The sequence below is a fragment of the Nothobranchius furzeri genome, chromosome 5 (assembly GCF_043380555.1).
Source record: "Nothobranchius furzeri strain GRZ-AD chromosome 5, NfurGRZ-RIMD1, whole genome shotgun sequence".
Lineage (NCBI taxonomy): Eukaryota > Metazoa > Chordata > Actinopteri > Cyprinodontiformes > Nothobranchiidae > Nothobranchius > Nothobranchius furzeri.
This window is the reverse complement of record NC_091745.1, coordinates 65,120,695-65,146,643: the sequence shown is the minus strand read 5'-3', so window position 1 is coordinate 65,146,643 and position 25,949 is coordinate 65,120,695. Positions and strand designations below refer to the sequence as shown.

The 25,949-nt window shown below is 42.0% G+C and overlaps 2 protein-coding genes across 3 annotated transcripts in view; both read right to left on the bottom strand.

Moving 5' to 3' along the window:
* The window catches only part of scap (SREBF chaperone), a 54,288-nt gene extending 31,420 nt beyond the window's left edge, over positions 1 to 22,868 (bottom strand). Inside the window, exons 1-7 of one of the 2 annotated variants that reach the window (XM_015949869.3) lie at positions 22,723 to 22,868; positions 16,575 to 16,775; positions 11,843 to 11,963; positions 11,486 to 11,643; positions 9,736 to 9,956; positions 8,166 to 8,271; positions 3,083 to 3,255 (exon numbers count right to left, since the gene is read on the bottom strand). In XM_015949869.3, coding sequence (XP_015805355.3) covers positions 3,083 to 3,255; positions 8,166 to 8,271; positions 9,736 to 9,956; positions 11,486 to 11,643; positions 11,843 to 11,963; positions 16,575 to 16,696 — 901 coding nt within the window. In that variant the 5' untranslated portion in view covers positions 16,697 to 16,775; positions 22,723 to 22,868. Of the gene's footprint in view, positions 1 to 3,082; positions 3,256 to 8,165; positions 8,272 to 9,735; positions 9,957 to 11,485; positions 11,644 to 11,842; positions 11,964 to 16,574; positions 16,776 to 20,325; positions 20,730 to 22,722 lie in introns of those variants that run through there. The other variant, XM_015949867.3, reaches the window with a different exon arrangement.
* Positions 22,869 to 23,690: 822 nt separating this feature from the next.
* On the bottom strand, positions 23,691 to 25,478 carry elp6 (elongator acetyltransferase complex subunit 6). The gene is made up of 7 exons (XM_015949864.3): positions 25,246 to 25,478; positions 25,010 to 25,088; positions 24,854 to 24,924; positions 24,653 to 24,777; positions 24,378 to 24,573; positions 24,154 to 24,312; positions 23,691 to 24,003 (listed from the first exon to the last, which is right to left on the bottom strand). Exons 1-7 carry the CDS (start codon positions 25,297 to 25,299, stop codon positions 23,878 to 23,880), a joined length of 810 nt encoding a protein of 269 aa, XP_015805350.1. The 5' UTR covers positions 25,300 to 25,478; the 3' UTR covers positions 23,691 to 23,877.
* Between the last annotated feature and the right edge of the window lie 471 nt (positions 25,479 to 25,949).

Sequence of the window (25,949 nt, the reverse complement as noted above, 5' to 3'; positions counted from 1 at the left end):
CGCCCACAAACTTCAGCTGTCTATTTCTCTTGGAGCTCAGACTAGGATCACTCACCAGAAGTTTCGTAGCAATATCACGATAACTGAAGAAATGAGACAAACGTATTTCCATGGCGTGATGGCGATTTTCGCCATGGTCCCAAAGCCCCGCCTTTTTTCAAAACCTGCCAGTACTGGAGACCAAGTAACCTCAACTTGTCTACTGCTGTTTGCCACAGAATCCTGGTGATTGGGTAAAAGGAGTCCAGTAGGGAGCTGTGAAAAAAAGAGTAGCGTGGCGACAGGTCAAAGTTTGAGGCTTAGCCACGCCCACACCTTTCAACTTTTGAAAAATCCGACGGTTAAATTTTTTCCCCTATGTCTTAAGGGTATATAGCAGAAGTTTGAAGGAGATTGGTGAAAAGGGCGACGGAGCATCACTCTCCAAACAACGTGTGCGAAAACCACTAAATCGCGTACTTGATCCAAAATGGCCGACTTCCTGTGCGACTTTGAACTTGACTCCAAGAGACTTTTTTGTAGGTCCTGAGACACCACATTAGTGTACCAAATTTCGTAATCCTCAGTCAAAGCATGGCTTGGGGCTAATAGTTTAAATGGTCCTAGGGGGCGCTATTTCAAAACATAGGCCACGCCCACAAAATTCAGCTGTCTATTTCTCTTGGAGCTCAGACTAGGATCACTCACCAGAAGTTTCGTAGCAATATCACGATAACTGAAGAAATGAGAGACAAACGTATTTCCATGGCGTGATGGCGATTTTCGCCATGGTCCCAAAGCCCCGCCTTTTTTCAAAACCTGCCAGTACTGGAGACCAAGTAACCTCAACTTGTCTACTGCTGTTTGCCACAGAATCCTGGTGATTGGGTAAAAGGAGTCCAGTAGGGAGCTGTGAAAAAAAGAGTAGCGTGGCGACAGGTCAAAGTTTGAGGCTTAGCCACGCCCACACCTTTCAACTTTTGAAAAATCCGACGGTTGAATTTTTTCCCCTATGTCTTAAGGGTATATAGCAGAAGTTTGAAGGAGATTGGTGAAAAGGGCGACGGAGCATCACTCTCCAAACAACGTGTGCGAAAACCACTAAATCGCGTACTTGATCCAAAATGGCCGACTTCCTGTGCGACTTTGAACTTGACTCCAAGAGACTTTTTTGTAGGTCCTGAGACACCACATTAGTGTACCAAATTTCGTAATCCTCAGTCAAAGCATGGCTTGGGGCTAATAGTTTTAATGGTCCTAGGGGGCGCTATTTCAGAAAATAGGCCACGCCCACCAGATGTTCACATCAGATCTTTTGGGGGGCCGGACTAGGATCACTCACAAGAAGTTTCGTGACGATATCTTTGGAAATGACGAAATGGGAGGCAAACGTAAGGCCAAGGCGGTACGCCTGAATTCGCCGCGCCACCACAGCCCCGCCCTCTGCCGAAAACTCCCATAAAGTGACGCCAAGCAACCCCCACTTGTCTTGAGTTACCAGCTACAAATTTGTGGTGATTAAGTGAAATGGGGCAATTTGGGACCTTTCACAGTAAAACTTGATCTTTTTGGTCCTGAGGGGGCGGGGCTTGTGTGATGTCATCATCCGACCTTTCAATTTACTTTGTGGGTGGATGACGAATGACCACAGAAAGTTTGGTAACTCTATTCCATTCAGTTATGAAGTTATAGCAATTTAAATATTTTTGGCGAGTAGTCAAACTTCGAGGCCTGGCTCCGCCCCTTCAACATATACGAAAACTCAGAATCCTTATCTCATTTTGTTCGCCCATCCCTTCTGAGCAATTTTACACAATTTTTGAGACGATCGTGCGAAAAATGATCGAGCAATCCAATCAGAAACGGACCCTAAAAACGGCAAAAACGGCAAAAAATCGCCATTTCAACCCAAAATGGCCGACTTCCTGTTTGATATTGACCATGGTTGCAAGAGACTTTTCTGTGCGGACTGTTGAGTACTACAAGTGTACCAAATTTCATAACTGTACGATAAACTAAGCTTTATGGAGAGGGGTTTTTTTCACTTTGTAGGGGGCGCTGTTCAGCCATTTTCTTTGCGATTTTTTTGGGACCTTTAAAATATCAAATTTTTCACCAGGCCTGACAAGTGTGCAAAATATTGTGAGTTTTGGGGTATGTTAAGGTCCCCAAAAAGCTGTTCAAAGGGGGCACGGAATAACAAAAAATAATAATAATCAGAGCAAAAACAAGAGGCCTTCGCAGCGCTTTCGCTGCTCGGGCCTAAATATTCAACCGAAAAAGGCGAGCTGGAGAAAACCTAGGGAGCACTGAAGAAACGTGAGCAACAGTGAAGCAAGCACAGAGAGATCCGTTACTGTCTGTGTGTGCGTGGATGTGCCGGATGGACTGAGCTCCCGGCTGCAGAGTTTTGTGTGTAGGGAGGGGCGGGAGCTTTATGTGACTGGCCAATCACAGAGTGTGAAGACAGTCAGTTACCCAGTGAGGATTTTCCTTCAGGACGATTACAGATATTTACGAGTTTTACTCGTTTTATGCTCGTATTCGTCAAAAATGCATTATCCGTACCGAGTATCCGGCTCATCCCTAGTAAATAGCTGTGTGGTCAGACATGGACCTGAACTGAAACAAAAACATCCCCCTTTTAGTCCAAATAATCATGAATTTAAGACTACAGTTGTAATAACTTCAATTAAAAGCAAGTTACTTTTATTTTTGTAAATTCAATGAAGGAAATTATTTTTCAAAAGTAGCCAAATGTGAGTCCGCTAAATGATTTATAGGTGGAACTTTTATTTTATTTGTGTACATCGAGTATCTGTTTGTCCACTCAAGTGAATGTTTGAGCTGGCGAGTGGCTGAGGGTTTGCTAGCTGCATTCTTACACAGGTGTGCAATGTTCCAGAGAGGCTAATCCCGTCGCCAGACGGGAACAACCTTGGCACAAAAACACACGTACACACACACACACACACAGAGGCGTAGTGAACGCTGGTCTGACATATGACTATAAAAATTTACAGAGCTGAGCCAAACAGGAAGAAAAGATTAATTTAACATAGAAAGTTGGTGGAACACAAAAGGCAGAAGAAGCTGGACTCACGGGTGGAGAAGTAGATGTAGGCGAAGAGGATGATGTACGTGGTGACGAGGGGGATGAGTTCAGCTATGCCAATCTCCTCCTTGAAGTGGACGTGAACCATGTGGTCGTCTCTCAGGCTGCAGTTAGCTGACGGGTGAAGCTGCTTCAGGCGGTTCCGCAAACTGTTAAGAAAACTGGACACACACACACACAAATTATAACAAAATGAAAAACTTTGTAGAGTTTCTAAATTCTTCAATAAAGTCTTTAAAGCTCTGGTTTCCATTGGAACTGTTTAATACTTGTTCTTTCTGAAATACAGTCGGCTACATGAATGAATGAAATAGCACAGAATAGAGTTCATTGATCACACAGTGGAGAAATTCACTTACAGCATTCAAACAAAAATAATGATGATAAAAGTACAAGTATATACACACAAGCAGTAAGCCATTATTGTAACCTTGGACCACCAAAAACCATAAATAAAAATTAAACTTGGGTTCTGAATGTGAAATGTTCTCCAACCCTCGTCAACTGCAGAAAGATGGATGAGAAAATGATTTTGTCAAAAAAAAAAGTCTCTTCTACATCACAAGGAACATTAGCATTTGTGGCCCCGCCCATCTTGGATTGGGATCGCCCACAGCAAGAAGAGAGAAGAAGCTAAACCTTAGAAACATGGCAGAACACATTCAGGCTTGAGTCATTTGTGTATTTGTTTATCTTCGAGTCCAGAGTGAAGCCAGACTCTACTGACCAGACCAATCAATAAAAAGAACAATGTAAGTTATAACGTATTACTGAATGACAGAATTTTTTTTTTACAATATTGTCCTCTTCATCCAGACAGCCAAGTATACAGCTGACACATTTTTACCATTTTGGTACCCAATGTCAAGGTTTTTTTGTTTTTATCTGCTATGAATTTACTACAACATATTCCATGACAGCTGCAGTAAAATAAACTGGACTCAGCATGAATGTGTTACACTCATTAGCCAGGCAACAGATGAGCAATAATCCTAACAAGTATGACATCATACTACAGCAACTGCTGTTTAGTAGCCTGGTGCGTGAACGTTAATGGAAAACAGTAATCAGAGGACAAACCCACCAGGCAGAGACATGTTAGGACATTATAAAATTGAATTATCCTACAAAAGGATTAATTCACAACATAACCGATCATTCCAATCAATTGGATTTTTTTAAGCTAACGCTAACAGTTATAAATAAAAGCGCAATTTTTAAGGGGCGCACGCGTACAGTGCTAAACATAAATGAGTACACCCCCTTTAAAAAGTACAAATGTAATCAGAAGCTCAATGAACTAAAGAACAATTTCCAGATTTTTCACAAGGCTGGGTTTTATTGAACTCTTTTTTTAACTTCATAACATGAAATTAAGGTTAATAATATAACTTAGATGACTAAATATTCAGTTTTACTAAAATTGGTTGAAGCAAAAATGAATACACCCTGCAACAAAAAATACTAAATCTTCTATTTTGTATGACCACTGTGATTTTCAAGGACTTCTAGGCATGGAATGAACAAGTTGGCGACATATTGCAGCATTTATCTGTTTCCATTCTTCAACAATAACCTCTTTTAGAGAGTGGATGCTGGATGGAGAGTGACGCTCAACTTGCTGCTTCAGAATTCCTCACAAGTGTTGGATTGGGTTCAGATCAGGAGACAAGACTTGGTCATTCAATCACCTTCACCCTGTTCTTCTTCAGAACTGCAACAGTAGCTTTAGATGTGTGTTTTGGATCACTGTCGTGTTGGAAAAGTGCACAACGACCAAGTGCACGGAGTGATGGCTGCATCTTCTCCTTCAGTATAGAGCAGTACATTGTTGAGTTCATGATTGCATCGATGAAATGCAGCTCACCAACACCAGCAGCACTCATGCAGCCCCGCATAAGGACACTGCCACCACCGTGTTTCACTGTAGGCACCATGCATGTCTCCTTGAAATCCTCATCTTTACAATGCTATACAGTTTTGAAACCATTAGGTAGAAAATCAGTGATCTTTGTCTCATCACTCCAGAGTCTAGAGTCCCAGTGGTTCTAATCTCTTTCAGCATGGGCCCTAGCAAATCCTAGTCATGCTTTTTTGTGCATGGGCTTTATGAGAGGCTTCCTTCGTAGACAATACCCATGTATGCCATTTCTCTGCAGTGTACGTTGTATGGTGTCATGGCTTTCTACTGTAATCCATCTGCTTCTTAAACAAACGAGTCTTGACGCCTTTCTCCATAGCAGCTTCAGACCAATCTCTAAACTTCCATTCATCTCCAAGATCTTGGAAAAGGTTGTGGCTAAACAGCTCACAGCTGCTCTTGATGAACATAACATCTATGATTGCTTCCAGTCAGGTTTTCGTAGAGCTCATTCTACTGAAACAGCTCTTCTTAGGGTCTCTAATGACCTTCTGACTCACAGTGATGCAGGGGACTGTTCTGTTCTGGTCCTTCTGGACCTGAATGCAGCCTTTGACACTGTTGACCATCACCTGCTACTGGAGAGGCTGAGAGACTGGGTAGGCCTATCAGGATCTGCTCTGGAGTGGTCCTCCTCTTATCTTTCTGAGCGCTCCGTTTCTGTGGCCGTCTCCAAGTTTAGGTCCTCCACCACCTCCCTTACCCATGGTGTCCCACAAGGTTCTGTGCTGGGGCCTCTGCTCTTCCTCCTCTATCTGCTTCCTCTTCAGCACATCCTGAGCTCCTTCAAAGGAATCTCCTACCATCTTTATGCAGATGACATCCAACTATGCATCTCCTTTGAGCCCCATGAGATGTCTAAGCTGCAGCTGTTACACACCTGCTTAGACTCTATCAAAACCTGGATGGCTGGGAGCTTTCTACAGCTGAATGAAGATAAGACTGAGATCCTCATCTGTGCCCCAGACAAGCTGGTTCCCAAAGTCAGAGACTCTCTTGGTCAGCTTGCTTCTCACACCAAACCTTCTGTCAGGAATCTTGGTGTGACCTTTGACCCAGCTCTCACCCTGGATTCTCATATCAGTTCTCTTGTTCGCTCTTCCTTCTTCCATCTCAGGAACATTGCAAAGCTGAGTTCCATTCTGTCCCGCTCTGAACTTGAGACAGTTATCCACACCTTCATCTCCTCACGCTTAGACTACTGTAACTCTCTTTTCACGTGTCTGAGCAGAACCTCCCTGAACCGTCTACAGGTGGTTCAGAATGCCTGTGCTCGGCTTCTGACCAAGTCCTCTAAACACACCCACATCACCCCGCTTCTCCTCCAGCTTCACTGGCTGCCAGTCAACTTCAGGGTTCATTTCAAGATCCTGGTCCTGGTCTATAGGGCCTTACATGGACAAGCACCATCTTACATTGGTGATCTTCTTAGTCCCCACACCGCCAGCAAGTCTCTGAGGTCCAGTGATCAAAGCCTACTGGTTGTGCAGCGCACCAGGCTAAAGACCAAAGGTGACAGATCATTTGAAGAAGAAGAAAATATCATTTCTATAGCACCTCTCAAGATAAAAATCACGAGGTGCTTATGGCTGCTGTGGCCCCCAGACTCTGGAACTCTCTCCCCCTGAGCCTGAGATCAGTGGACTCCTTTAAAAAGCAGCTGAAAACGTTCCTGTTCAAGCTGGCTTGTGTATGACCTTCTTCACCACTCTCTCTTTATTCTGCTCTCCCCACCAATTCTACCTTCCTCAGGATCCACTGATTTCCCTCTTTCCTATTCACTCTCTCTCTCTCTCTCTCTCTTTACATTTTTAATCACAATTGTCTATTTTTTGCTCATTTTAAATTTATTTTTAACCATTTTCTAAATTCTTTTTATATTTTTACATTTTTTGTTTTTGTGAAGCACCTCGTGATTTTTATCTTGAGAGGCGCTATAGAAATTATATTTTCTTCTTCTTCTGCTGCTGCTGCTTTAGCTAACTGCAGTGAACTTGCATGGCAATTTTCTTCAACGCTTCTGTCGAGATGTTAACTTCCGTGAACGGCCTGGACGTCTCTGTGAGATGGTTGCACTTTGATCTTTCTTAAATTTGTGGATCACTTTTGCTGCAGTATTTGAGTGATCGTCTTGTAGCCCTCCCCTCTTAAGTGAACAATTAGACTCACCTGTGGTTGAATGCCTGTTATTTAGAAATTTGTAGTCATAAGTGTGGCTTTTCTCTTAAGACTATAATTGTTTTTACAACATGGGCTTAAATGGATTTGGTAGCAAAATCTCTTTTTGTGTGCAAAGGAACACATCTTGTTCAATCAATGGCCTACGTTTGTGGGAGTATTTTATAGTATGGTATCTCATAGATAATGCTGAATCTGAAATAAACCTAAAGATTTTCTCTGACAAATGTAGTGAGGTGCACTCATTTGGGCTGAGCAATGTATAAAGATTCGGCCTGATACAGATCTTTTAGAAACCTGTAAAACTGATAGTCTTACAGCATAACGCGTGTTGCTAAGCGTTAGCCAATTGCATTAGAGATCTGCCTACGTACAGAAGTCAATCACAGAGCGGACGTGCGCGTTTGTGGAAGTACCTAGACTGATGCAAAGTTTCTATAAATATATAAACACAGCATAACGTGAGAATAAAAATTGTAAAACAATGCAATTCTGCTCTGTTGGTCGACTAGTGATGTGCGTTCACAAACGAGTAGCGTCGACTTGAGCTGTAATCATGGAAGTAGAGAGAGGAGCTTAAAGTTGCAGAACATGTTTTCCATCTCTAAATGGTGCCATATGAGAAAATATATTTTCCTACACCAGGAGTAGGCAATCCTGATTCTAGAGTGCCGCTATCCAGCATGTTTTAGTAGTTTTCCTGCTCCAACATACCTGATATTAATCAGTAGATCATTAACAGGCTTCTGTAAAGCACGATGACCTGATAAACAAGTGATTCAACCATAGAGAGTTTAATGTAGAACTCTAGAAGGCGGTAAATTAACACAGGCCATTTACTTATAAGCATTGGTCGTTATCAATCCACTTTTACTTATGGGACCAATACTGATGACTAACACCAGCTGATGTTGAGATTGACGCCGATATGTTGTTCATCCCTAATCTTCATTTCCTACTGAATGAACTCACCTTGCATCATAGTGGGACAGAACCACTGTGATGGTGTATGTCACCACCCTCTTCCTGTTGTAGTGACTGACTCCAGTGAACTTTCCAGGGACACCAAACAGCAGGTCTGAAAAGGGCATTATGGTGAAGTTCAAAACACAACACACAGCATATTAACTTCAACAACAGTAGGACGTTGTAGTTATGTAATTACAGCCTATGTGCCTGACAAATGACTCCAATGTGACCAACGGCCATCTGTCAGGTATTAGAGACACACAAGAGTGTTTGTTATGCATAAGGAGGAAAAAAAACCTCCCTGACCATCATAGCCTGAACAAAACTCTCGAAAACTCACTTTATCTGAAGGAGAAGTCTGGTTCTAGAGGAAGAACGCAACACTCAAGGTGGAGGGTGAGGCAAAAACGCAGAGCTGGCTTTGAGCGGCCAGGGAGAATGGTTCACTGTGTCAGTGGGGAACGTTTTACAAATCAGTAAATGAATGAAAATGCTAGTGATACGTCAGCTCTAGGTTCACTAATACGACTAATCCCTGCTTACTACCTCCATACGGTTATGAATAGTGAATCAGGGTTTTCCCCAGCGCTTTATAAGCCTGGCGGCCCGCCAGGCTTTGCTTGCCCACCCGCCAGGCTAAGCGTCATGCCCCGCCCCCCTCCCCGACCCTAACGTGTCCACTGACACAAACGGCGCAACGAAACTAGAGCCCTCCATCACCTGATACTGGTGAGAAACAGCAGCGGAACGTTTGCAACCCCCCACCCCCACCCTCATGGAGGAGTGCTGCGGGACGGAGCGTGCGATCCCACCCCCCGACGGCTGAAGCCGCCAGGCTTAACTCATTATCTGGGGGAAACCCTGGTGAATTAGGCAAGATTACTTTTAACAAAGCATTTCATTTTCACCTCCACGTTTGGTCTTGTGCTACATTTTGCTGGAACAAATGAAATTTTAAGCTATTGCTTTTAAATTGGTTTCTGTGGTTCTTCAGCCATAAACTTCAGTTATCAGTGCGGATCGTTTTACTTTGTGGCTTATTTGTGCTCAGTGACCTAGTGGTATGAGTGTCCACCCTGAGACGGGGAGATTGTGGGTTTAAATCCACGGTCGGATCATACCAAAGACTTTAAAAATGGGACCCATAGCCTTCCCGCTTGACACTCAGCATTAAGGGGTTGGATTGAGGGGGTTAAACCATCAATAATAACATAATAACAAAACTTTTTTTTCATTGTCCATTATTGCAGCAGAGCTAATTCATGCCAACATTAACAAGTTTGTTATGTAAACATTTTTCTTCCAACTTAACTTTGAAGGTAATTGGATATTTAGAAATTCATTTATTCAGGCTCAGCGGGCTGATGGGATTCTGTTTTGGCCATACTCTGATCAATTCCTGAGATTCATACTTAACAGTATAAAGTCTTATTTTAAATCAAATGTATTTTTGAACAAATAAAAGGCACATGTTTGTGAGCTACTTTTGTGTAGCGGCAAAAATAATCCGTGCATGGCCTGACTTTGACCTCCCCTAACTCACAAAGAGCCGGGAGTCGTTTCTGCTCTTTACCTCTCAGCGTTGCTGAGGTGTGTAGTCCTTTGGGTTCGTGTTTCTGGATGGTTCTGAGGAGATCAGGGTCCGAGTCGAACAGCTCCCTCTGGTTCTGCCAGTAGTTACCAGGAGAGACGAGCAGACACCCGTGTTCTGGCAGCACCGACTGCATTCGCCGTAACCCTGGAAACAGGCCAGTCACCTGGAGACACAGAGCCTCCAGGCTGCGAATGCCGGAGCTGAAGACAGAAAATGTGCAGATGGTAAATCAGTACTTCAGTTGCGATTTACAGATCAACACTGATGTGTAAACATGACAGGCAAACAAAAATGTGACCTACAAATCAGCACTCATATCAGTCCTTGTACAGTTCAGCTGACAGACCCTGTCGTTACAAAAGGTCGAGTACTCACACAGAGGTCATGGATGTTTTTTATTTTTCTTAAAAAAGGCACAAATACAGGTTAGAGTTCAAGATTTACTTTTAACGACAACAAGAAGTTGCTACACCTTAAAACCAAACTGTTGCATTCTGCTGTTTCTGGAAACAATGACTCGTACATTTGTGCCTTTTTTAATATATTTTTAGTTTTACTGAACTTCAAACTCCTTCACCTATAATTAGGGTTGTCACGGTGTGAAAATTTAACCTCGCGGTTATTGTGACCAAAATTACCACGGTTTTCGGTATTATCGACGTATTTTTTTAAACGTGTTACATTTTCAGACAACTGAATAAACCCTGTATATCAGGAAAATATTGTCCTCAGTTTGTGTCTAAATTTTGCCTAAAAATTGTTATTTTGTAATTATGTTGTTTGTTTACATTTTTCCCCTTTAGTCTTTAAAATACCAATATTTGCCCATAACTTCTTGTTTGATGTCATCATTTCAAAAATATTAGATCAGTTGATACTCAGTACTCAAGTAGCCTTCTAATCAGATACTTTTTTACCCTTACTTGAGTAATAAACCCTATATCAGGAAAATATCATCCTCGGTTTGTGTCCTTCCAGTGAGCTTTGCAGATGTGGGAAAATGTCATCAGGCAGTAATCATTGTTAAATTCATAATTATTCTCGGAGAGAGACCAACTCTTATCTGCCCCTGGGAGCCCCGTAATGCATAGCGTCATTTCAACATGGGGGTGTCCGCGACATGGTTTATATGCAGGTAGCGGCGCTGCGGCTGCTTTATATAGCAACTCGTTGCATTCTCCCTCAACCCAAATCCTAGGATCACGCATTTTAGCTAAAACGTTAACGTTAGCTTGCCTTGCGTTGACTGTAGAGTTGTGGGTGATGGTCACGCAGATGTGTCATGAGATTTGAAGCGTTGCTGCCTTTCACAGACACTTTTTCTGCTCATGCTGCAAACAGGATAGCCGTCTTCTATCAACTGTCCCTCGGCATTCTTCAAATATCCAAAATATGCCCGTACTTCCCACTTTGTCTTCTTTGAGGGATGATAAATGTCCTGAGCGCTGCCGTCTCCTCCTTTGGCCATTATTTCAGCTTTAGCTTCAAGAAAGTTTTGGTTGTAAACAACAAAGTGCGCATGTGCCGCCGGCAACTTCAGCAGATGATACGGTGGCTGGTAAGGGTCACCGCGCCTACACCGCAGCCACGGTAATCCACCGAGATAATATATATATTTTTTTTTAAACAAGACGGTTATTATTATTATTGTCAACTTTTTTACCGGGGTTTACCGCAACATCAGTTACCGTGACAACCCTACCTATAATCTATCGGAGGGGCGGCTCACCTGTCAGTGTGGACGTGGTTGCGAATCTCCTCCAGCAAGCTGAAAACTTTCCCCAGAGGTGAGCGAAACACATCCACCGGCACCAGGCTGCTGTCCCATGGAGACACCGCCGCCTTCACCAACACCTGCTGGATGTACGCCACCGGAGGTCCGTGGTACTACAACACACCACACCAACATCCACAGAGGTCATGTGGGTCTGGAGGCACTGAGACAGGACAAAGTCTTTTCTACATCTGACAAGTTAAGAAATCTTCTCCTTTCCCAGCAGAACTCTATTAGAACTAGTCTGAGTTTATTAGTTTAAAGAGGTCAAAACGGTTAACTGTGTGTTTAATGGGCCCTCTCTCCTCCTACCCAGTCAGGCCGTTCTCCTAGGTCTCCCTGAGGCTCATGGAAGGGAACGTTATAGTCTCGCACTCCTGTGGTGAACTCCACAGGACCGGTCCCAGGCAAGGGAAGCCTCAGTAACGGATAGCTGGAAAAGAAACATGGGAAGTGAAAAATATCAGTACTGATAGGGATTTAACAATGTTTCAAACAAACTGCAGCCCTTTGTCCACATAATTAATCAACCAACAAAGCAGTTCACATCACCAACCCCCACATGAATGCATACAAAGAGCGCTAGACAGCGCCAGTAAACTGGGTGTTTCATTTTGTGTTGCAACATTTATGTGAAGATGAAACCAGCAGCTCTGGCTTTTCTTGCTACATCCAGTCAAACGTGCCTCTAGAAAAAAGGACGGCTCCCTCTTTCTCCTAGAAATGGGTTGGTCTGTTTGAACGGGGCAGCAAAGGCAGAATGAGTCACTTGTCTGTGCATGCGTAGGGGGCACAGGTTACTGTGAACGTGGAACATCAGCTGAGCAAAACCGGGAGGGAAGAAGATGAAAATGTAAGGCTGCAGTAGACATGGGTGGGTCGGATACCACTGAGGGGAATGTTTTAAGGCTAAAAGACCCAAAAATGACAAATAAAGGCAATAATCGATGAAAGACAGCTTTCTGTCTCAGATTTTAATTTTACCATGAGATTAATAACTGTAAAATATTGTTTCAGCTCTGTTGGTCAGCTACAGGCACACATTCACGAACAATAAGTGTTAATTAAAACATTCTAAGCAGCTTGTTAAGTGTTTGCTGAACCTTTCATTTATTTATATTAACCTATTTTTAATCAGATGAGTCGATTGAGAACTCATTCTCATTTGCAACAATGACCTGGCCAAGAGGCAGCAGCAACAGACACATAATTAACTTATACTAAAGAAAAACAGATGAGATAAACAATAAAGACAAAGGACTGTTCTCATATTTAATATGTACAAGCAACCAAAACAGACTTAAGTCTAAGTCAGGGCTATTCACTTCCGGGCCTCGAGGGCCGGTATCCAGCACGTTTTGGTTTTAACCCTGCTTCAACTCGTCTAATTTCAATTAGTAGGTGATTATCAAGCTTTTGTAGAGCCTGATGAGCTGCTGCACATGTGATTCAACCACTTAATCTAGTGTGTTGGACAAGAGAAGCCACTCAAATGTGCAGGATACCGCCTCTCAAGGTCCGGAAATGAATAGCCCTAGTCTACGTACTCAGAAGCAGGCACAATGAACATAAACTAGTGATTGCAATGACTTATTGAAGGTAGATAATGGACTGTAGGTAGTGAGCTTTAGAGATTTTTGCAGCTCATTCTAGTCGTTTGAAGCAGCAAACTGGGATGAGGAGCTGCCAAAGAGCTTCGGAAATAACCATAAAAATTAATTTACTGGAACGTAAATTGCGCAAGTTGTTGGAAGTGATGAGTAATGAGCGAAGATATGACGAGGCTCTACCAACGATTGTTTAGTATATAAATTTATACCAATGGAACATACTGAAGGAATGGAGTGATGGCCAGTTAATGAGTGGGTACAGATTACAATGATGAGTAGTGAAAGGAGCACCAGTGACAAAACAGATTGATGAGTGATAAATGGCATTGAGTTTATGAAGAAGTTTTTTGGAAGCGGTCCTATAAATGATGTCACCATAATCTAAGATGGGAAAGGATGTCATTTTGACCAAGGTTTGCTTTGCAGAACGAGTAAAGGATGACTTGTTCTGGTGTAGAAACCCAATTCTTGATTTGATTTAAGAAAGTAATGAATTAATGTGAATGTCAAATGAAAGTGTGCCGTCAAGCCAGATACCCAAATACTAATAGGGCTGCAACGATCCGTCGACGTTGTCGACAAATATCGACAACAGAAATGGTCAACAATGAATTTCATTGCCGACGTTGTCGCCAGACGTGTTTTTTCCGACCGAGTGAGGCATCTCAATTCATTACAATCTCTGCTGAGAGTCGCACACACTCAATAGCTTCTCTGCTGAGCGCCAACTACAGAAATGGCGGCGTCCGACACAGCAGCTACGCGTACCAAAACATCTCAAATTTGGGAGCATTCTAGCCTGGATTCGGCGAATAAAACGATGACCTGCATTATTTGCAAAGCAGTCGTTGCGTATCACAGCAGCACCTCGGTGATGCATGAACACTTAACGAGAAAGCACGCCGGACAGTTGAATGAAACAGAGTCTGACTCACCTCGGTAAGATTTAAATAACACGAAAGCCAACACGTTTTGTTTTGGATGTACATTGTACCACATCTCACCTATTCTTAAAACTCTTCACTGGTTGCCCGTTAAATTCAGGATCAATTATAAAATTTTACTTTTCACGTTCAAATCCTTGAACGGTCAAGCGCCTCCCTATCTGTGTCATCTCCTTCATTACTACCACCCTCCTCGAGCTCTTAGGTCTGAAGATCAACTCCTCTTAACTGTCCCTAATAAGGCACATTTGAAGACTCGTGGGGAAAGGGCTTTTTCAGTCTGTGCCCCAAAGTTATGGAACTCATTACCACTGCAGGTTAGGCAAGCTTCCTCTATCGCCGTCTTTAAATCTCGTCTGAAGACCCTCTACTTCACTTACGCATTCGATCCCTAATTCCATAACTCCTTAGCTCATCCATTGTCCCACCTACACAATTCAATTTTAATTCTGTGTTTTTATATTCTGGTTTTATTTACTTTTACTGTTAATAGTCTGTTGTTTTTATTTCTTTTGCTCCTTTTTACATTTTCCATCTACCTGACTATTTTAACTTGTGTTTTCTTGCTTGTTTTTTGTGCAGCGCTTTGTATGGTTGTAATGCCGTGTTGAAAGCGCTATATAAATAAAGTGGTATGGTATGGTACATTTTTTAAACGTATTTTCGCTTTTTTTTAAAAAAAGAGAGATTTAATGTTATGCCCGACTGTGCCTGACAAAAGTATTTTAATTTAATTTATGCATTTATGTCTATACTTACTGAGCACTGTGCCTAATTGGTGTTAGACAGGGCATTTTTATTTATTTTAAGTACAAACTGGCCTATCAGCAGCAAAGTTCAATAAAATAAGCATTTTCCATTGAAGTACCCATCTTTCTTGCGTTTATTATCATTTTTCACATAATTAAAGCAATCTCATGCTAAATTTAAGAAAAATTTAATAATTATCCGATTAGTCAACTAATCGTTTCAATAGTCGGTGACTAATCGACTATTAAAATAGTCGTTAGTTGCAGCCCTAAATACTAATAGGAACTGACAAGCTGTAGGTCTGTACCATCCAGGGAAACAATACTAGGGTGGGCTGTTGATTGCGGTAAGCTACGATTCAAGATCACGAACTTTGTTTTACTTGTATTTAAATGAAGATGAATGTTGGAGAAAGAATGTTGAAGACAGTTAAAAGTTGTGCTGCAAGGAGGACAAAGCTGTGTTCAAGGAAGGACTGCATAAATATAAAATAGTGTCGTCCGCATATAAATGTATGAGAACTGTCAATAGTTATCAATATAGATTTTGAATAAGGTAGGGCCCAGTATCGACCCTTGAAGAACGCCCATAGATGGAGGTAGAGGAGCAGATTGGTAACCCTCAGTTCTCACTGCGTACGGCTTAAGGCAACTTCTAAACCATGCCATGGAGGCCTGAGACAGTCCTTTTATGTTTGAGCCTGCTAAGGTGTTATGGTCCACAGAGTCAAAGGCTTTAGCCAAGTCAACAAATACAGCCACACAATATTCCTTATTGTGAATGGCCCATACGATGAATCAGTGTTGTTAATTATCGGCTAAATATTCATTTGTACTCATGTACAAATATTTCTCCCCCGTTTAACGTGTGCTTGTCTATTGAATAGAAACCTCTACCCCCTTCCTCCCTCTCTCTCTCGCTCTCTCTCTCTCTCGCTCTCTCTCTCTCTCTCTCTCTCTCTCTCTCTCTCTCTCTCTCTCTCTCTCTCGCTCTCTCTCTCTCTCTCTCCCTCTCTCTCTCTCTCTCTCTCTCTCTCTCTCTCTCCATGCTTTCCCCAGCCTCCTCCGCTCTCCTAGGTCACTGTACCTCCACAAAAGCTTCTTTTGTTTTCACCAGCCCCCCTCCTGACAAGCAGATGAAGAGACAGGCATCCCATTCTCACAGGGCCACTTTCTCACAGCCCTGTGCCCCGGTCCTGCCTTTAACCAACCCGCAGACAGTCCCCCACGGGTGGTCAGTCGTCCATTCGGCCATCACCCCAGCTGTAATGAGCTTACAGGACAGCACACAGCAGGTGTACATGTGTGTTTCAGATCTGAGATTGTTGCTGATTGTTGCCCAGCCAAGTCTCTGACCTATGCCCCCCTCTGTAGACTAGTGACTTAGCAAATTCAACAAGAGCAGAGACTGTGTGTGCACATGTTAAGTGAGCGTTTGTGTGGCGGTGTCAGCAGGGAACTGTTTTGTGAGTGTGTGTGTGTGTGTTTGCGTGCAGATGGCCTTGAACTGAACCCGTTTTTTCATTAATTCTGTGAAGCTCAGTGTGCCTGAACTGGATGACCTGAGTCGACTTGATTTTACAGTTTATTTAGTAAGATGGAACAAATGAGGGTATGCTTTTGTTGGAACAGAACTAATTTGACCAGAATGACAAAATCCTACTGCAGGGAATGAAACATTATTTGACTCCTTAAAAATCCAACGTGGATGGAAGAAACAAATCCACCAGTAGAGACTAACCAGCAGGTGAGGATGCTGGCGGAGGTGAAGAGGATGATGGGTACTGGGTAGGAGGCACACAGCAGCCCGTGGCGGTAGAAGGCCGCCGAGATCTTCTTTCTCAGCTGCTCGCGCAGCGTCATCCTTGTGGGCGTGGTCAACTCCCGGCCATTGGGAAGAACTGGGCGGCCGAGGACGGAGCGCCGCAGAGCATCCAGGGACCTTGAGACAAAAATTATGGAAATCATTTTAATGACCTCACAGAATTATAGCCATAAACAAAAGCAGATGTTTTAACCCTTTAAGTGCCTGATCAACCGTCTGGTCAATAATGTTTGTGTCTCTGATTCTCTGTTGTTTTGTAGGAAACTAGGGAAAAAAATCTAAAAATATGAAGATATTCTATGAAAAACAATGATAATTCTATGCCGTTATTTTTATGTTAGTATTAACACTTTATTTTTATATTATTTATGCATTATTATTCTTAACATGTTAGATCCTTTGCACAAAACCCTAGACATGGGACAGCATTTCAACACCAGTCTGTCATGTACCTTCAGTGCAACTTACCATGACTGTGCTGGCTACAAAATGCCTTTCCCACTCATCTAACCCCTATTTCACACGGGAAGCATCAGCGGCCCATAACAGCTTACTCGCGAGTTTCAATGCGGTCCAGTACACACCGAGAGTCTTGGCTACAGAACAGCTTCCTCGCTGGACTTGTGAGATCCCAAAATCCCTCTAGACTTCAAAGGTCAATGGTTTGTTTGTTATCCGCTCTTAAACCAAAAAATAAAAAAAAGAAATCACATTTGATATCGCTGTTTGATATATTATGTTCCTCTCCACTGCCACGATTAATGCCATGAAAGACACACCGCTGCATTTCTCGAACGATGCAGGGAGTTAATAAGTTGTTGGGTCACATGGAAGCTATATATATATATATATATATATAATTGCATCGCTGCAGTACATTTATTTTGAAAATTAGCAGGGATTTTACACCAAAACTGTGTGATTTCCTATCTACCTATGTTAACTGCAGAATTTGAAGGTGTCCCAGAAGCGGCTCGTGGCAAAAATTGAACCCAATCCTATCTTTAGCAATGCGTGGGGCTTCTGGACGCGCCTGAAAGTTGCCGGTTTGAATCACCCCATAAACTAAAATGGACTCAATTTGAAGCAGCGAAGTTCCGTCGCCATTCATACTTCTGATGGTTCCAGCGTGAAATAGAGGGGTAACTCTGAGCAATGTGGCCACAAACTAAATTTCACTCAGGAGTGGAATATCCCTTCAAAAACTATCAAGACTGCGTATTGAACCCAGAAAGTTTTGAAAGATTTAATCTAAAAGCTCCACAGCTTTTAAATAAAATAAAACAATACATTTGAGTTGTGGACATCCTGTCAAATTATAAAGTTTTTTATGCGACACGAATCAGAGATAAGCTTCATGGAGCCTCTTGTCAAAGTAAATATAGTACTAAATCTCTAAAGCTAAGACTTATCTTTATTTACTAAAATGCAGCAGCACGCCTATTGACGGGTTCGAGAAAGAGGGAGCACATCACCCCAATTTTAGCTTCGCTGCACTGGCTGCCTGTGGTTTATAGGGTCCAGTACAAGGTTCTTTTATTGGCTTTTAGAGCTGTACATGGCCTTGCTCCGCAGTATCTGTGTGAGCTTTTAGTAACTTTCTCCCCGTCTCGGTCACTGAGGTCAGCCGACCAGTTTCTCCTGGAGGTGCCGAGAACAAAGAGAAAGCTCAGGGGTGATAGAGCTTTCTCAGTAGCAGCTCCAAGGTTGTGGAATGCACTCCCGATTCAGATTAGGATGGTTTCATCACTGTCGGGTTTTAAATCCCTCTTAAAGACTCATCTGTTCTCAGTTGCTTTTAATTCAGTTTGAGAATGCATCTGTTTTTAGTAGCTTTTATGTCAGTTTGATATGTTTGTTTTATCATGATTTTACCTTGTGATTAACTTTTTATCTTGTTTTTAGAATTTTTGAGGAAATTCTGTTCATTTTGTCTTGTTAAGCACTTTGGTCAGCTTTTATGCTGTTATAAAGTGCTATATAAATAAAGATGACTTGACTTACTCCATCCACCACACACACCATGAATAAAGACATGCTGCATTTTTCCTCCAGAGTGGTTTCTACTGCCATTGCATGCTACACACCACTTAAGACACACAGCTCTTTCAGAGATCCAAAAGGTGTGGGCACATTCCCGCTAAAGGAAATATCCAAATTTAACTGATCACGCCTGGGGGGAAAAAACCAGCTTTCATGCTGCTTCCTTTCAAAGAAGACAGGGGTTATTTACATGAAGGTGAAAAAGCACGGAGGCAGAGGTTTTGCATACATGCCGACTCGGGCATTTGATCACTTGGTAATTTCTGTTTCTCACAGAGAAACAATTTTAATACAATTCACAAACAAAAAAAAAAAAAGATTTTTAAGGTCTGCTTCCCCAAGAAACTGTTTAAAATTGTTCTTTCAGAAAGGCGATTGGTCACTCATGCATGCTGAATGTGAAAATGTTCTCCAATCCCCATCATCTGCATTTGTCACAGAAAAGAAAGAGACATGAAATGATCTGATAGGAAAAGGCAGATTGCTTCTATGTCACAGAGAAAATTAGTGTTTGTGACCCGGCCCACATTGGCTTACACAAGAAGGAAACAGCGGACAGCATCTCGCCTAGTATAAGCTAACCACTAGCAACTCAACATGGGAGAACACAATCAGGTGTGTGTTATTTGTGGAGATAAAACACCAATGTTGCTTTTTTTTTACCCAAGAAAGAAAAAGCGAACAAAGGCAGAAGAAAAGCTGTGGTGCCGTTAGCCAATCAGAGGCGAGATGTTCGCATATCATGAATAATAATGAACAAGACCCTCTCGTCCCACTCTTCTGCCAAACTTCCAACCCCAAAACAGGAACACCAAAACCTCTCTCCACAGAAAACGACTTGCAAGGCATGTTGGAAAATCACTCCTCCGACAAACTTCTACTTCCTGTAACAGGAGCGTCAGATCATTTCCATAGAAAACGACTCACTAAGATTTATTAATAGAAACCACGGCAGATTAATAGAAAAAAATGAATGGATGAGACCTTTAAAGGAATATTTTTGCGCAAAAGCTTTGAATCAAGCATCAATCTGTCTGTCTCTGTTGTTTCTCCATTAGCTATGCTAATGGGCAGCTTTGATCAACCCTGATTGAAGAGCTCCGTCTGGAGCTACGGCAGGCCTGCACTTTTTCAACTGTTGCCACGTTTTCAGCATTTCTGATCTTTGAGATTCTCTAAATCAACTACTCATAAATGATGCTTGTTTGGAAAGAGCATCATACCGCCTAAAAACATGTGACAACTGATAACTCGATGTCACTTGTGGAAATCACCCTTTCCACAAACATCCCTCCCTGCTTGAGAACAAACTGAACACTGATATCTATACATGAGCTCCGACGTTGTTTGAAATCTGTGCCTTGAGGGCAGTTCGCCTCACATCAAACACAAATGTCCGTTCCGCTTCCCCACGCCAACTCAATCTCAGCTCGTCTCACGTCCGCTGAGCTAACAGACGGAGTTGCTGCTGCAGCGTTTGCTGCTGTTGCATGGCATTAGTAGTGTTTTATTCATGATCCTACTTAATCATTTTCCTGTCTGTGATGTCACTAAGCTGTACAAGCCAACATGTCAAGCATGCCCCAACACAGCAGCCCCCGTGTCAGTCACAACACCACTGTACCTGCTGATGGGAGACCAGGTTGTCTCTCGGGATGCCACCTGTTTACGTCCTCTGAAGGCAGCAGTGCAGGGGTTTTTTAGCCTAACTTGTGCATTACAGTTGACATAGTGTTCCCTTCTTGGCTCAGGCAGAGTGCACGACTGCTTGGCTTGTCCTCCCGGGAGCGACGGAAACATTCCCTGGGAGGAACTCTCCTCAGGAGTCTCTTGATCTGCTGTTATAAATATGCTTTACAGTAAACAAAGCTACAACAAGCGTCCACAAAGACTTCACAAAGGTTGTTTGAAGTCAAGCCTTTTCAGTGCCGGCGCCTCTGACCCAGGTTCTTGCCTCGCTCACGGTTTAGCCGAGCATTCGTTTAAAAAACTCTGGATGAAAGTCTCCATCTCTGGTCTGTTTGTCCAGTTTGCTGTACTCTCCAGGGTTATGTGGGTGCAGCTGGAAGGCCTGATTTGGCAAAGGATCAGCAGCATCTCCGTCAGTAAACTAATCTGGGATTGAACTGATCGGAAACTCAACGAACAGGATAGAGGTCTTGAGGCCACCTCCCATTGATTCCCTCCTCCTCCCGTGGTCACACACTTCAGTCTTTCATGCATTAAAAGCATAGCAAGGTTGGAGGAGTCTTACAGCACTTCTCAATCGGAGCGGAAAATGAACAGCAGCCAAGAATTTAGTGTTTGTACGCAGCAGCCACAGTGCGGTGAATCTGAGCTCCTTTCAGCCATTCTGGCAGGTGATCAGTGACCATTCGGGAAAATCTATTCTTGTGGGATTTGTTGGCCCACTGTGGATGAGGGCGAAAAAAAGAGCAGTCCCATAGAAACCTAGCTTACTTAAAAATACATTTTCAAGATAGCAAGAATGATATAAGATAAATAAGAAAGCAAGAATGAGAAATTTGGAGCAAAAAAGAAATACAACCCCAAAAGCAAAAGGCTTACCTCTTTTCAGTTTTTGCTAAAATACCAAACTTGAAAGCCTCTCCAGGCTTCACAGATCCCAGAGACATTATCAGCGTAGCGGAGCCAAAAACCACTATCTCAAAACATTCCACAGATCTTTAGACTGCATCCATTCTTCTTAGTGTAACTGCTTCAAAACCCAGCGACACAGTTACATAACGATGAAGCACGTGCTGCTAATCTGTAGATATTAGTACAGTTGTAAAAGCAGCACCAACCTCACTTTGAATGAACTTGTAACTGTCATTTACAACCAGAGCCAATGACAGAACAGAGAAAACTTCTGTTAATCAGTAACCGTGTTGTAATAACTAAAGATGGCTGGCTCTTTCCACAAGACTTCCTCCTTTCTGACCAAATATTTCAATGAGACAGAAAAAGCCACAGTTTATGCCTATCACAGTGAGTGTGCAGATGCAAGGAAGTACATAGTCTTTTGCTATTCATAAATGTCACCCCCCTGTGCATTTACGATCTAAACCATAAAATAGATTTTCCCAAGATGCAAAGCACAAATAGGGATGGTGGGGCTGATGCAACCATGTTGCAACATCACCTCTCAAGTAACAAACAACGGTAAGCATGACAGACATGCCCAGATCAAAACCATCAAGAGCCACTTTTATTCACACATGCGAAATCGATCATAACAGAGCATCCCAACGGTTTCTACATTTTTCCTCTATTTTGTGGTAAAAATCCAACAGTTAAACTTTTAAAATGAGGGAAACGATCTATCTAGAGAATATAAATCAATTAAATGTTTAATTTATAGCACTTAGTTTCTGCAGTTTAGCAAATAGTTAGCAACAAAAGAGAATGTTATACAACACAGGTTTTTTTGACTCGAGCACATAAATGGGAGAAAATTCGTTGTCTGTATGGCAACACGAACAATGTACGTCATATATTATTCATGTCACTACTAATACGACAAAAAATAAAGTTTTTATCCCGTGTTTTACCTTCTTAGAAGTACAATTTAGCCTTTTAGTACGCCTAGCTAAAAGCTAACACTAAAAGCAAACAAGGCTAGCTTTGTTAGCTTCTTGGCGAACATGTGATCCATTTAATAGGCATTTAACTTAAATATATGTTAGTGAAATGGAAAGTAATAACATAGAAGAGCCTAGCTGCCAAAGCTGCAATAGAAAATATTTTTTAAAAGACTTCTGACAATAGATGAAAATTAAAAAAAATAACAATTGCGCCTTCGTTAGCCAAGTAAGAGTTAATGTGACAAAGTTAAAAATATCAGGGAAGTTTGGAATTTGTGTGAACCGTAACTAAAAAAGAACAGGAACCTAATAAAAGCAACGAAAATCAGAAGCTGTAGTTTAAAAATGGATTAATACATCACCAACCATCATGCTTCCCACTACGCTAAAGCAGCTAATGCTAGCAGGAGAATAGCCTTTCTGTAGACACTTACCAGGACGAACTTCAGGATTCCTCAAAATTTTAAAATCACTGTGATCTTCTCGGGTGAACTGATGGTCACCAGCTTTATTTGTGCTTATTAAATAAAAACTGTGCAGGTGAAATCCTCAGGTCAGACGGTGACAGGCAGAAACAAAACTACTACAGCTTGAGGTTGTCAAATCAGACTTCTTCGCTTCGACCTCTCACACCTCCAACGTAGAGAAGAGAGAATAAGTGACCCCTGCTGGACGCAAACTGTTACAACATGTTTAGTTTTCCATTATGCCTCCATTCTATTCATCTCTCCCAAAGATAATTTGAAGTGAGTTATTAAATCTTCTCAACCTTTAAAACAGATTTATATTTTTATTCTATAACAAACAAACTCACTCCAGTGTTTGGCAAAAACGAAATGCCTAAATTGTTTTATTCAAGGTATTCTTTAGGACTTTGTAGAGCTGTTTTAAATTCAAACTATGTTACTGGTACTAAAATTACAGTATTTATTATTTAGTAGAAAAAAACAGAGCCCAACAGGCAACAGTCAGATGCATGAATTCCATGCATGCATTGCAAACAAGTGTATTGAAGAACTGCTAAAGCTAACCTGTCCCAGCAAACCTAAATATAATTGTACCAGTTAATGTCATCCTTGGTCAACGTTGCAAAAAGCCACTATGGAGCAGCTATAGGCCCTCACTGGGTTCCAGACCTGCAGCTACAGACTTTTAGTAAAATAAAGTTGCACTTCACAGATTGAGCCTAAAATTTGCCTCAGAAATCTTTATTTTCTTACTTTTTTACAACACCGTCCAAGTCTCAAACCACCTCTCAGTTTGTTATTTTTTGCTTTTACAAAAACCAGCTGTGTAATTAAAGCACTTTATTTATCAGCTTGCTGCAAAGACAATTATGTTGCATCTAGAAAAAAATGCATCCTCTGTCAAAACAAGCAAAAAGCAGAAATCAACACCAGAGTAAGTAAAAAGTCCTTTTTAATTATAAGGAATGGAGTGATTCAGTCGTCTGGATGCTAACAGTTTCACTGAGTGAACAGGGAACATGGGTTTGCTGAATGGTCTCCATCGGGACATCAAACCAACCACCATCACACTAAAACAGCTGCTACCATGTATGTGTACACATGAAGATGTTAAACATGAAACTAGAGAACAGCACTGGATGTCCCACGAGCAAAGAAAGAGGCCCCTTTATCGTGGACTTTGTACTGAAATAGCTTGTTCTGATTGTGCTGCAAATCCCCTCTTCTCCTCCTCCTACAGACTTCCACCTGGAAAACAAATATTGCCATTTTTCTGATTCACTTGTTATGAATATGAACAGATTCGTTCACAGCTAAATCTACTAATTTTCTTTAATCATAGCATATATTATTATTGTTGCCATAAAATCAATGCTAGGGAAAAGATTTGTCTCTTACCTGTCCATGTATGTCTTTGCAAAAACCAGTGGGGAGACCCTGTACATGAAGAGTGAGGGTACACTGGTGGGTCAGGCCTTTTAGAAGCCTCTCTGAGCCTTCGTCTCCATCTTCCTCCTCTTCTTCTCCACTGCAGCGCACCAGCATCACCATATTCCCCTACAGTCAGTCAGAGTCATAATGACGGAAACAACTAGGGTGGTTTTAATCAGAAATGGTCTAACCTGTAGCTGAGAACAGATCGTTGCTCTGCAGTAGTGGCTGAAGTCCAATACAGCCCCAGCGCTGACCCCCAGACTCAGCAGCACACTGAGGTCATCCACCAGCAACACAGGCGGCCCCCAGTCCTCGCTGCTGCCTGATCCAGTCACGCTGGACTGAACAAACTCGTACAGGCTCCGCAATCCGGCAGCAGGATCCCTTAGGGTCAAAGGAGATCAAAACAACGTTTTAAAAAAATCTAAATGTACACTGATCTGGACGCATTATCTGGACGCACTGGAGGAAGTCCATAGCTTGACTTTCTGCGTTGCGTTCTTGGGGAATCAGAATGGAGAGAGAGTCCTTCAGTCCCTCCAGAAAAACCAGCTGACCTCTCTCCTTTGCTTGTGTTAAACTGAGTCCCTGAAACCAGAGAAATGATGGAAAACACCAGTTTCTGCCAGATTAAAGTTCAAGCCTGCCGATGCCAAATACTCACCAGTCTTTGGCTGACTGCACTGTAGTGGCAAAAGGACTGCACCAGACCCAGAAAACACACTTTGCATCGGGCTACAACAGGAAACAGACGCACTGGCTGCTTAACAGAACAAATAAATACCATTTCTTCTGACTCTTGACCGATATTACTACTCACCTCGTAGGTAGAATGAGAGAAAGTGGTGTACGAGGAAAGATGCATCACTCTGCCTGTCCGAAACCACGATCAGCTCTCCCTGTAATTAACAACTGATGTCTAAAGGCTAAAGATGCACGAACCCATAGCTGTAGCTAAATGTCAACTGCTAGGATGTAAGACACAATCTAGTTAATTGTAATTAAGCAGACACGATGCTTTAGGTCAAATCTGAGTAACAAATGATGGAATCTCACCGGTGTTATGCTGTCAGGAGAGGCGTTCAGGATGCTGTTCAGCTCTGTAAACATTATTAAACTCCTACAGCAAACTACTTTTACATCACTAACACATTTACTGAATTAAATTACAGATGAAATTGCATTTGCAGAGGCAAAAAGAAACAACTGTTTGGTACGCGCATTCGTTTAAACGCTCGAATACTAGCATTTATGTGAAACTACAAAATATATCGTTGCTAATCGCTAACACACAAGCTAAGGCTAACGAATAAAGATGAGTTTAAACTCGACAGGAGGTCGCACTCCAAATAATTTTCTTTCTGTCTAGAAACATGAGTTAAAGTGTGTTTTGAATTATAACCTTACATTCTGATATTTAACACTTTAAGCACGTGGTCACAGACTTGGAGAAGTTTGAATTCACATATTCAGCACATTACTTGAAAATAAATACGCGTTTTAAAAGATTTCAACACGTCCCCTCAACTTAGCACATGTAATTTTGAATGAATGTGAACTTTTTTTGTTACATATTGTAAGGTAATGTTGCACTTGGTTGCGGAATACTTTTTTCAAATTTAAATTTTGTTTTATTTGTGGAAATGTTCACGTATCTCCAAACATCAACAGAGTGCTTGCATCAAACGAAAAAGTGTAATAGACGATCTCTGCCAACACATGGCAGCTTTTTTGTTTCCTCCCTGTTGTTTCGCTTGCAT

Excerpts from the sequence above, each read along its gene's own strand:
- elp6 (XM_015949864.3), bottom strand. The coding sequence starts at position 25,299 with ATGTTTACAGAGCTGAACAGCATCCTGAACGCCTCTCCTGACAGCATA. Across the intron at positions 24,925-25,009 it reads TCTCTCATTCTACCTACGAG|CCCGATGCAAAGTGTGTTTT; the intron begins GTGAGTAGTAAT and ends TTCCTGTTGTAG. Across the intron at positions 24,004-24,153 it reads GCAAAGACATACATGGACAG|GTGGAAGTCTGTAGGAGGAG; the intron begins GTAAGAGACAAA and ends TTTGTTTTCCAG.